At 32.7% G+C, this 12,526-nt stretch overlaps 1 protein-coding gene across 1 annotated transcript; it reads right to left on the reverse strand.

The window, feature by feature from the left end:
• Nucleotides 1–8,306: 8,306 nt before the first annotated feature.
• Nucleotides 8,307–12,043, reverse strand: LOC105773913 (external alternative NAD(P)H-ubiquinone oxidoreductase B2, mitochondrial). Its single transcript, XM_012596112.2, has 10 exons — nt 11,853–12,043; nt 10,898–11,219; nt 10,585–10,791; nt 10,197–10,447; nt 9,777–9,996; nt 9,584–9,688; nt 9,216–9,488; nt 9,013–9,134; nt 8,731–8,850; nt 8,307–8,625 (listed from the first exon to the last, which is right to left on the reverse strand). The coding sequence occupies exons 1-10, from the start codon at nt 11,939–11,941 to the stop codon at nt 8,538–8,540; spliced, it is 1,797 nt and encodes a 598-aa protein (XP_012451566.1). The 5' UTR covers nt 11,942–12,043; the 3' UTR covers nt 8,307–8,537.
• Between the last annotated feature and the right edge of the window lie 483 nt (nt 12,044–12,526).

Genomic DNA, 12,526 nt, shown 5'->3' on the forward strand with positions numbered 1-12,526 from the left:
TTATTTAAGTAAATAGTTAAGTTACATTTGAACTAGGGCGTGACACCTAATATTTGGGTCTAGTTTATCGAACTGGGTTTGTGGTGTTACATGAGTCACCTTTAACATTATGCCATAGACTTTTCTTATCCATTTTTTAGCTAAGTAGTTGTTTCTTCTTCATCTTTTTAAGGTTTTAGTTTATCACTTTTCTAGTTTTGAACTGTTAGTTAGTTATTAATGTAGCTAGGTGTTATTTACATTTTAGTACTCCAACTTTAGTTTGTATTTTCAATTTCACCCAAGGGTTTTAATATAACTTAACTTCATTTTCATTTTTAAGGCTTAAAAATATATTCTTTGCTGATATTTTCTCACCTCCATTATTGCCTACATTCTCTCTTTCAAGCATCCATTAAGAAACTATTAAGCTTTCTTATCCCTACTTTTTATGTTTAATCTAATGTATGCTTTGCATGTTTATTGGGTTGTTGTTTGTATGGAAATTATGTTGGGTAACTAAATTTATGGTGCTTGGTTGATTGAAATGTTGCTTGGTTAGTTTTTGGTACATGGACTAAATTGTAAAAACTAGACTAAATTGAATAAACTTCAAAACTTAGAACTGAAGCCTCTAAGGGAACATACAGATAGGTGAGAACGAGAGGATACCCTATTGAGCATCAACTCATTTATCCCAATTTAGTTTGGTGAGGTCGAGAGATAAACTAAATGAAATCGTCTAATTTGGTAAAATAGTGACCGAAAGGTAAAATTGAGCCAATTAGAAGTTTAAGCTTTTTAGACTCCTATTCCAAAGACTAATCATTTAAAAGTCAACCAACCACTATTATTTATTGGAGTGTTAATTTCATAGTTTTAACTATTTTACAATTTGGCCCTTTTTAGTGTTAGGTAGCCAATTAGTGTAATTAACCTTTAAGTATGGATTTTCGTAATATATTATTTAGCGAATCGTTAGCTAGACTTCCTATTTGCATGCTTGTCACTTAAAAATCACTTTGTCCCCAACTCTCTCGGGGTCGATTCTTAGAATACTTGAATGTTCCATTGTAATACTAAAAATATTACAACTCGACCTGTCACACTTGTAGTACACTGCTAGTTTATTGATTGTTTTTGTGTTGATTCTTAGCCTCGGTGCACACACGCCAAAGTTCAATCATTTTGTTCTATTTTCAAGCAGTTTATGAGTGAATTTATTTTTTAATAGGATCTTGAAAATTGTTGATACAAAGTTTGGAGATAAAGATAGGAAGTGGTTCATATGGTTGTGCTAAGAGTCATCACTAGTGTTTAGAAATTCTTAGGAAAACTATAATAAAATCTAAAGGGCTATGGAAAATTGGGTAGAATTTCAGTAAAGTAGAAATGTTTGGAGCTTTTTTAGAGATGAAAGGTTCTTAAATAAAAGATTTGAAGCTTGGTGCAAGTTTCACTGAATGAGTGCCATATTATATAGAGTTAATAGTAAATTTATAAAGAGCATTGTTAGGATGTGATAAGATATGAGTATGGAAAATCAGTTGCACATTGAGCCTTAGCTCAATTGGCATTGTTGTTGTTGTTGTTGTTGTTGTTGTTGTTGTTGTTGTAAGAACTAGGAAGACGTGGGTTCATGCACACTTAAGCGCACATTTTCCTAAGATTTAATGATGGGGAGAGGTTATGAGCATAGATAGACTTTGCATAAACAATGGGGTAAACTACATCTAAGACCACTAAATTATTAGTAAGTTGACATTTTGGTCACTCAACTTTAAAAAGTTACAAAATAACCCCTGAACTATTTAAAAGTTTTCATTTAAATCACTAAGTTGTTAAGTCTTTTTTTTTAAGTCCAACTGACAAACTCCAAGTGATGATTAGTTGTAAGAACTAATTGCACATTGAGCCTTAGCTGAATTGGCATTGTTGTTGTTGTTGTTGTTGTTGTTGTTGTTGTTGTTGTTGTTGTAAGAACTAGGAAGACATGGGTTCATGCACACTTAAGCGCACATTTTCCTAAAATTTAATGATGGGGAGAGGTTATGAGCATAGATAGACTTTGCATAAACAATGGAGTAAACTACATTTAAGACCACTAAATTATTAGTAAGTTTACATTTTGGTCACTCAACTTTAAAAAGTTAGAAAATAACCCCTGAACTATTTAAAAGTTTTCATTTAAATCACTAAGTTGTTAAGTCTTTTTTTTAAGTCCAACTGACAAACTCCAAGCGATGATTCGACAAACGATATAATAAAACAATACTTATCGATAAGAGGAAGAACCTTAGATCCTAGCCAATCTAACTATTAGTGTTGAAGATCAGAGAAAAAAGTTTCTAGGATTTTGGTTGGTATATTAACGACGTTCAAGGTTGTTTCACGGGGAAAAAAAAGCTAAACTGTAAAAGATAAGGGAGTGAGAGCTTTTGGTTAGTGTTGGTGATGCAAACGGAGAAGGTTATACAATGACAATTTTGATAGCCAATAACTTAAATGAAAATTTTCAAATAGTTCAATGACCATTTTTAACTTTTGAAGTTGAGTGACCAAAATATAAACTTACTAATCTATAATATATAAGCACAAGTTTGGAAAATCTTTTAAATCAACGAGAATACCTTTTATTTTCCATTATATTACTAAATTAACTTTTAAAATAATTATAATTTAATTTAATTTACTAGTTAAAAATTGTGCTAATTTTAAAATAAAGTTATTACTTGAGTAGAACTCTAAGCATAAGATATAGAAAATTTTGTAATAATTATAATTTAATTTACAATTATTAGTTAAAAATTTAACGTGAAAATATTGTGTTAATTGTACTAATTTTATTGATGTAAAATAGAGTTATTACTTGAAAAAAACTCTAATATCTTAATTATCATTTAATTAATATATACCAATTAAAATTTAAGTTTAGCTTTATAAATAGAATTGAGTAATTAAGCATATTCAATCAAGTATAATCTAAGAAAAATTATCGTAGATTGTTAGCATTAATAAGTTAGAATTATATAAATAATAATAATTGAGCGTTAAAGTAATGGTTTTTTGAAGAGGCAATGTTGAATTTTTAATGGCTCGAAAGTTAGTAGTGTTGGAAAAATACAGTTTTAGGACCACGTTCCCATAAACTAAGACTGTGAATATTTTATTTAATAATTATGGAGTTAGTTTTTAAATGAATTAAATTTTGAATAGGTAATTTTATCAAATTAGTGATTAATTAAGGATTAGGGACTAAATTATAAAATTGTAAAATTCCAATTCATGGTGTGAACTTTAATTAGAGTTTAGTTAAGGAAATTATATGGTAACTAAACCACTATAATTTTGATTGTGGACGGTGATGGTTAGTGGGTGATGTTTTAAATTATAAAGTATTTTTAATTAAAATATTAATAAGTAAAATTTAATATATATGTTAGTTTTAGTGGAAAGAAAGAGAAATTACTTTCTCTTCTTCATCTTCATGCCCAAAATCTCCACTATTACGGAGAATAAGTTTGTCCTTAGGTCTTCAAACTTGGAGCTTCAATTGGTTAATTCAATTTAATCATTTTCTTGTAATTTTTATATTTTTGGAATTCTAGGAGCTTAATCTAGCTGACCTGTGTGTTAATTTTTGAATTTGTTAAAGTTTTTGGAAGATGTCATTGATAATTTCTTAAAGTTTTAGGTACTAAATTGATAAATTTTAAGTGTAGAAGTGAAAAAAGGACTAAATTGTAAAGTCAATTGATAGTTTTGTTAATAGGTAATAAAATGCAAAAATTTAGAAATATTTGTGCTAGAAATGAAAAATAGAAAGTCTTAGCAGGACTATAGTGAAAATGGTTTGATAATATGAGTTCTAGATTAAAAGTTATGTTAGTTTTAGGTTTAGGGGCTAAATTGAATAAAAAATAAAATTTGTATAAATTTACGATTGAGTGCGAATTTGTAGTATATTGAGGAATTTTTGTTTTTATGTTAATCCATGGCAAACGTCGACCCAGATTCCTCGAAAAATAAAGGAAAAGACAAAACCATCAACAAATAGCTCGGAGTTTATGATTTGTGTTTCTATAATTCAGAACTACTTCGGTTGCTTCTATTTTGAACTGTATTATACGGTAATATCATAAGGTGAGATGTATATGCTAAAAAGATCTAATTTGAATTGGTTGTTACGATAAGGACTAAATCGATTAGTTTGGAAAATAATGTAAACTGAGACAAATGTGAAATTGAATATAACAGCCCGCCCAACATAAATCGAATCGACATACTGTTTGGCATATATTCTATTAAGTCAAGGGTAAAAAAGGGAATAGATTGGTGATTCGTTCGTTAAATGTTTGGGAGGCGTATTGCGAGGATTTGATAGTACGCCCAATAGAGGAACGCCTCGCTCGAATTCGCCATTTGGTAGACTTTAGGTGAGACCATCCTCCAACCTTGATACTGTGGGTGAACTTATTAATTCACAGATCGATAGACTTGTTTTCCTTGTTTTGGCATGAAAACGATGGCTATATGAATGACGTTAAAGTTTAGTTGTGACCTAGTTAGAGTTGAACTAGAGTACTATAGATGACAGCTTGATGTCTTTAGGTAGTCGAATGACTTGTTTAGTTAGCTTGTTTAGATAGCTGAATGACTTGTTTAGTTAGCTTGATGACAACTTGTTTAGTTGGTAGCGTTTCACAACTAACAAGATTGATTAGTGGTAGTAGTTGTATTTGGTAGTAGTTGATTACATTGTTTAGTTATTTTTGTATCATGCATGGCTATTTGGCATATGGCGTTTATATTTGTTTTGTATTCAACTTATGTAATTAACTTCGTTGTTTTTATTGTTCCATTTCTAAAAAGAATTTCCCAGTACTCTGAAAGTAAACACCTAACTTCGGTGTTTTGTTGATTATGAACTTTTATCATATATATTCACCATAATTGGGTAGTGGATAGTTAATTGATTGACATTTATAATTCCTAGTGATTTCTTTAAATAAATGTGTTACAAAATGAAAGGAAAATAATAGTTTCAACTAAAAGAAATGCTCATAACTGTTTAGTTAAAATTTTAAGTTTGACTCCGCCGATAATACCCCAGTCCATTGGGAGGTCTATCTGGCTAGGTGTTCCTAACGGGCTAAGAGGTGTTACATTGAATTTACATTATGATGAACTATTCTGCCATATGTGTGAATTAATAATTTGATGATGAAATTATAATTTCAATTGAGATATTGGTGTACCCTATTAACTGTTTAGGCAGGGTCGAATATAATTGGCATGCCACAGGATAGGAAAAGTTTAGGGTCATACGACTACGTGTGAAGGAGTGTTGGGCACACCTATTTGTCGGTTATACCGACCAATGCTAGGCACATCTATTTGAAAATTATACCGACTAGCATAGGGCGTAACTTACTATTTTTGGATTTATCCGATAGGCACTAGGTACCAAACTAGTGTGATTTTTGGATCCGTGTGTCCATCCGAGTCCGAGTCAGGTTAATAGGGAGTTAAATTGTAAAAATGGAATAAATTTATTATGAAAGGGTTTGGTATTAAAATGGAAGATATTACTTGATATAGAAAGTTCAAAATTGAAACAGAAACAAGACGTTATAATGGTGAAATAGCAATTACGAGATAAACATATCAAATGATGAATAATGTATGAGCAATAATGAAATAGTACGAGATAATTTAAAAAGGCATATGCATCTTATGATCTTTAATCCTTGCTTTAGTATGATTTATATTATTATTTATTATTCGGATTATAAAAATACCACTGAGTTATACTCAGCACACAGTTTTGTTTTCTGTGTGTAGGTTAGGTTTTGATCTTGTACACTTGTCGATATCAACATCCAGCTACAATCCCGGACTCAACAAGTGAGTGATGTTTTTGTTAGTTAATGGCATGTACCTAAGGGAGTCTTTTGGTGCCAATGTTATACTTGGATGAGATTGTGGCATTTGGTAGTTTCATGTGTATATATATGTTTGCAATGATCTTAGCTTTTAGTACTCTTGTTGAATGGATTAGGCATGTATGTGTTATTCCTACATGGATAAATGTTGATATTTTGGCCTAGTTGGTGCATATGTAAAGGTTAACCATTAGAGGTGTGGATTATGTGATTATTAATGTGTGGGATGTATTTAAAGATGAAATAAATACAATGCAAATTAGTAGTTAAATGTGGTATATTGAGTGATGATTATTAGTGAAATGGTTAAGTAAATAGTATGGTAATATTGCCATGAGTAGGTAAGGGAAATGTTGATTTCATAGTAAACATGGAATGTTCATATGTGAATGATTTGAATATGCATATTGGATGGTGTTCTTGATTAGTGGAATAGGTATGTATGTTTAATAGCTTAAATGATGGATAAGTGACATGCTATCAGTATGATTTGGTAAATAGTTAGTTGTGATGAAATGGTTGGAATGTTTATGTCAAACATGAACTTTAGGTAAGTTTAGTGCATATCTTGTAGGGTTAATTGTTTTGGGGTGCCATTTGAGGCATATTGGTATCTGGAATGAATGTGCTATAAAAACTTCTATTTGGTACGCTTGCTATTGAAATTATGTAGGTTTTGAGTAGGCATTAATGTGCTTATGAACATAGATTTTGGTTTGAACATGGTTAAACATGAAGTAGGCCTTTAAATGACATTTTAGTGCTACACAGTCTGGTCACACGGCCGTGTGTCATACATGGGATAGCGACACATCCGTGTGCCACTAAATTATAACATGTATAAATAGCACACGATCTTCATTTGTTACACAAGCTAGCCACACGCCTGTGTGACTAGCTGTTGGTATGTTCATTTGGCTTCGCACGGCCCCAGTTTGTTACATGGCTCAGCCACACAACCGTGTAAACTTTTGTTGAATAATTACATTTTGGTCCACACGGTCACAGTGAGTTACACGGTCTGGATACATGGCCGTGTGACTCCAATTCCACACGATTACAACCTTCCACACAGCCGTGTGACCCTTGTTTTGCAAAATTTCTCATATTTTTGTGAAAGTTTCAAAATGATACTTGTTTGATGTCGGGTCAATTTTAGAGCTTTCGTAAGCTTGAATTAAACCCGAATTTGGTTGTAATGCATGATATAATTGAATATATGTAATTATTTAAATATTTAATTGAATTTTAAATTATGAATTGTGTGTAACTGTTTTGTAGTCTACCGTAGCATCTTATCGCTCGAGTCCGATGACTGGACCAGCTAAGGGGTGTTACAGAATTGTATCTAAACAACAATGATATTGGAAAGCAATTGAAGACTATTTTGATTGATGATGAGGTAATATAGTATTTTGATATTATTCTTTGTTTATTTTGTGTGAAGAAAGCATACTTAAAACTATTTATTTTTTTGTTTATCTATTTATTATTTGTTTGGTGTAGGTGAAAAATATTTTGTGAGTCTATTTTGAAAAGAAAGTAATATATTAAATCACTATTATTAAATATGTTTATTAAAATAGTATAGATATCTTCCTACTTATCGTAAACTATTATTATAATTGTTGCATGTTTTATCGATTTTCTTTTCAAATTAAGATTGTAGTTTAATTTTTATATAGCTCCAAATTTGTATATTATTTAAAACTTAAGAAGACTATTATTTTCATTGACAACCATATTTAGAAGTACTTTAAAATTAGTTAAAATCAACTTTTAAAATCACTTACAATGCTTATGACATTAAAAACTAGTTTAATGGCCTAAGTACAATTAAATCTACCATAACATTGTACTTTTCAAAATTAAGAATTTAATCCTGTAATTTTATTTCTAAGAATTTAGTCGCTCCATATTTCGGACTTCAAAATTCAAATCCAATTATTATCGCTATTATGTTTTTTTTTATTTTGCTGCCACATATTGAAATAAAATAAATGTATAAAACTTGATACTTATTGACCTAATTAATCTAAATTTAACAAATAATAATAATAGTTGAGCTAAAAAGTAGAAAAACTTATACCATATTTTAACTTCTAATATAATAGAATAAACCTCCAAGGGAGTTCTTACTAAAAAGAAGACCAAAATTATGAGCTATGGGATGTTTATAATGCTAATTTACGGTTTGGGTGTCAGACCTTAATCTGAAATTATGTGTACACATAGTCGTATTTACAAAGAAAAGCCCATTTCAGATGGAAAACACAAGAGTAGAGAGTTTTGAATGTGGGACCTCTCTTGCTGGTTTAGTCCTCCTATAAATTTCAATTTGGGAAGCCACAATTATAAGAACTTGGAGAAGAGATAACAATATGCAACACTTGGATTTCACCTCCAAATAGGTATATTTTCACGGATCTCAGATATAAAGTTCAAAAACCAGCATAAACTTGTAACAAAATTCATTTCAAAACCGCTAAAGCAAGGCAGCAATTATTATCAAATGAATGAATTGGTAAATGGGGAAGGAAAAACCAAAATTTTTCTACAGCATTCAATCCAAACTGTAGACCTCTTAATGTTTGTAAGTTGCCCAGGGACCTTTTAAATGCCACTGGTATCCCTCCCGAAAATAAAACGCCTTATCCAGTCTGAGACCACCAATGCCCTTGTGCGCCAACTGACTTGCTTGCTGTGTTTTAACAAAACAATAATATATTTTAGACACACGGCCCAACAAATCGATTTCTAAACTAACTCTCATTCATGTTCAGAAGCAAGAAGCTTGGTTTAGTACCTTGCGTAGACAGAATACCAGAGCCATTGCTCACTGTGTCCGATAGACACCCAATCACCTGGAAGTTGTGCAGCTGTTTGTTCCCCTCCCAAAGGAGCAAATTGTCCCAAGTGCCTGTACCTGTAAAAACATCAACCGCATTTATGACAATGGTATAATTTTCCTTGGAAGTTATACCAAAACATTAGATTAAAGCTATCATATTGATTGCTTTCCCCAGTAAAAGTTTGAGTGACCTCATCTCTCAAAATCTGAAACGCCGATAATGTGTTCAATTTGTACCTGAAGGGATGGAATCGATGACGACCTGTTCCCCTGAACCTAGGGGGACCTTCAGGGTTCTTTTCGCACTCCTCCATACGGTTGAAGCACTTAGCAAGATAGGCGCCTTGCTGATTTGCAACCTGAAACATTTGTGGAGGGTTAATGCCTTGGAAATGCATTAATTTAGTCCCACTGTGCACTAAATGAACTAAAATAATTACCTGTGCTGTTGCTGGAAGATTCTTCATCTGAGAATCGACTTCAGAAAGAGCTGATTTAAATTCTTCAATATTCAGCTCCATGGATTCTTTTGCAGCGTCCCCTTTGGCTTCCTTCAAAAGATCAACCATGTTACGCACCTGCTTGTTCTTCAGATAAAGCTCCACTTGAGGGTATCTTTCACATATATCATCAATGATCTCTTGAAATTCTTTCACTGTAAGTGTTCCCGAGTTGTCCTTGTCTGCCTTTCTAAATATTTCTGATATATCTTCCTAAAATTTATTGGAAATTACAAGGAACAAAGAAATATCAATACTAGCAATAACCAAAAATCATTAAGAAATAGCAAAACATTACAAATGGGTACCATGACTTTCCGCTGGTTAACAGTAGCACAGTCGCCAAGTGCATAAATGTTACCAAATCCCTCAACTCGCAGCCATTCATCCGTTGCTAAAGCACGCCTATTACCCTTTTACAACAGAATTCATGGTGGCTCAGAGAGTATAATTAGAAGAGTTGTGAAAACTAATTTGTATGAGTGACCAAATGTATATTACCTGACCAATTTGCTTCATGAACTCCTTTATGAGAGGACGAGGTCCAATGCCAGTTGACCAGAGAACCATTCCATATGGCGTTGAAGTTTTTTCGCCATTACCTCTCACTTTTGTAGATATTTCATTTTCATTTATGCCGGTGACCATTGACCCCAATTTCACATCAATGCCATCTCTTCCAAATTTCTGTTCCGCGAAATTTGTGATTCTTTTGTCAAACCTGAAAAGAAAAACGCCTTAAAAGCTTCATACAACTTCAGATTGTGAAATAAATATCTTAACATAAGCACTAAAGCTTCTCAGTTCTCAGTGATAACAGGTATCAGGATAATGATGATGATGGAAAACATAGGACAATGATGATGATGGAAAACATAGGACTACTTATTTTAAAAGGAATTTCGACATTCACATTCTTACATGTTCAAAATATGATCTGTAGCCTCAAGAAGAGTTATTTTCACCAAGTCTTGGACATTTGGATATAGCTTGACCACATCCTCATTGACAAAGTCATGAAGTTCGGCAGCAAATTCCACACCAGTTGGGCCACCGCCAACAACAACAAAGTGAAGGATTTTCTTTCTCTCCTCATCACTTAAATTTGGTAAGCTTGCCTTCTCAAAGGAATCAATAACATTCTTACGAATCTTCTGAGCATCATCAATTTCCTGCCCAAAGAATCATGCTGCTTAGAATGAAAGAAAACAAAACAAAACAAAACAAACATAATGGTATTAAGAGAAGCGAAAATGGCTTCTATCACATGTTTCCCCAATACTAAATAAAGTACGGAAACAGAACTTACCTTTAGGAAATGGCAATTTTCCATGACACCAGGGGTATTAAAGGTGTTAACCTGAGCTCCCACAGCTATAATAAGGTAGTCATAGTCTACCGCAAACACTTCTTCCCCCTTTGAATGGCTGTCTATAGTAGCGCGACAGTAAATTTTCTTATTATTGGGATCTATTTTTACGCATTCAGCTTCAGAGTAACTGATGTTAACATTTTTCTGCTCAAGCATGAAACAGGAAACCATCATCAGAATTCATTTAGAATTGGTTTTTCTGATTTCCACAATATACAAGATCTTCTTTTCATAGACAAATCCACATTACCTTTCTGATGATGTTGCGAATTGGCTCAACAATGCTGCGGGCTTCCACTTTGCCACATGTAACACTTGGTAGCAATGGGGTGAACACAAAGAAATTACGAGGAGAAACAACTTGCACCTCATAATTAGGGTTATTCAGGCTCTTCAAGAAACTCATTCCTCCCCAACCAGTTCCAAGCAGCACCACCTTCTTTTTCTTGGGAACTTGTTCAGATGAAGCAATTCGACGGTCATCATTAGATGCCACCGCATCAGCATGAGCAATATGGCCCTTACTGCCATTGAAAGCGTTTGCTTCAGCATAAGCTATAAGGCTCCCACCACTGCACCAAAGAAATGCAATAGACTTAGAGCTGAAGGAGAATGCTTAATGGAAAGTTTCAAACATACAGTTCGTTTTTAACTAATCTTGAGAAATTAATAAATTATGCACTCAAGCTCCTAAACTTTGCATATACATTCAAACAAGACAAGTTTTTAGATCTTTTCCCATTTCCTTTACAATTTTAAAGAAGCAAATAAAACTTCAATTTTCCTAGCGTGCATAATTCACTCACACCGGCCTTTAGGCAGAGATGACAGTTCTCTTCCTCCCTATAATCCAAAACATATTTGCTCTGTTCTTCAGACTTCCGACAGAGCATTTCAATATTCCAAATTTCAGCTCAAAATCTCAAACAAAAAAAGATCAATCATCAGATGGACCTAAAAACAATCGCTTATCTAAATGCAGAGAGAATCTACAAACAAAAACAGCATGAACCACAAATCAATATTAAGAAACTAAATCTATGATAAAATATATATATAGAAGCACAAAGAAGCACGCAGGTCATGCTTAACAACTTCATAGAACCAAAAAGCAAATAAAATATTTGTATATAAAGTTATAAACACAAGAAAAATGCTTTAAAAAATGGGGAAAAAAAGAAAGAAAGAAGGAATGAAAAAAGCACCTGATAGTCGAGACGACGATGATCTTAGAAAGAGAAGGATAATCATCAAAAGCCCTGGATAATCTCCGGAAGAAGTTGAAGTTCCTCATCCTCGTGCTCTGTAGATCTGTTCTTTTACTTGTTTAGCCTATATGAACCAAGAAAACTGGAGGAAAATCACAGAGAAAGCGGAAATGTATTAAAAATACAAAAAGGCAAAAGAAGGAAAAAGAAAAACAAAAAGTAGGCGAGGTACGTGGCGTTGTCACACGATGGTTCCAGGTCTTTACTAACTCGCTTTCTATTTCAATGACTTGGAGAGCAAGGCAGAGGCGGCAACGTGCTACTATATTTTTGGAATCATTACTATATAATATTTTAATGAATTAAATATTAAATAGTATCTGGATCCTTAATTGCGCCGCCGTCACTACATTATGACCGCTACGTCTCTGTGAAAAACCTTGTCCGTTGGATCCATCAATCCTCGGATTTCTCTTGTTTAATAATAAAATATTTTCATCACTTTTTCAATCATTCGTGCTTTTTTCTTAGGTAGACCGTTGAACCTAATTAGGGTTTTGAACCCCCCCCCCCACACAAAATTTCTTATTATTATATTTAAAAAATTTTTTCCAAAAAACAATAACAGGTTAGGGTATTTTTGTCATTTCAAATAATGTAAAATTTAGAAA

This window comes from Gossypium raimondii, chromosome 6 (genome assembly GCF_025698545.1).
Source record: "Gossypium raimondii isolate GPD5lz chromosome 6, ASM2569854v1, whole genome shotgun sequence".
Taxonomy (NCBI): domain Eukaryota; kingdom Viridiplantae; phylum Streptophyta; class Magnoliopsida; order Malvales; family Malvaceae; genus Gossypium; species Gossypium raimondii.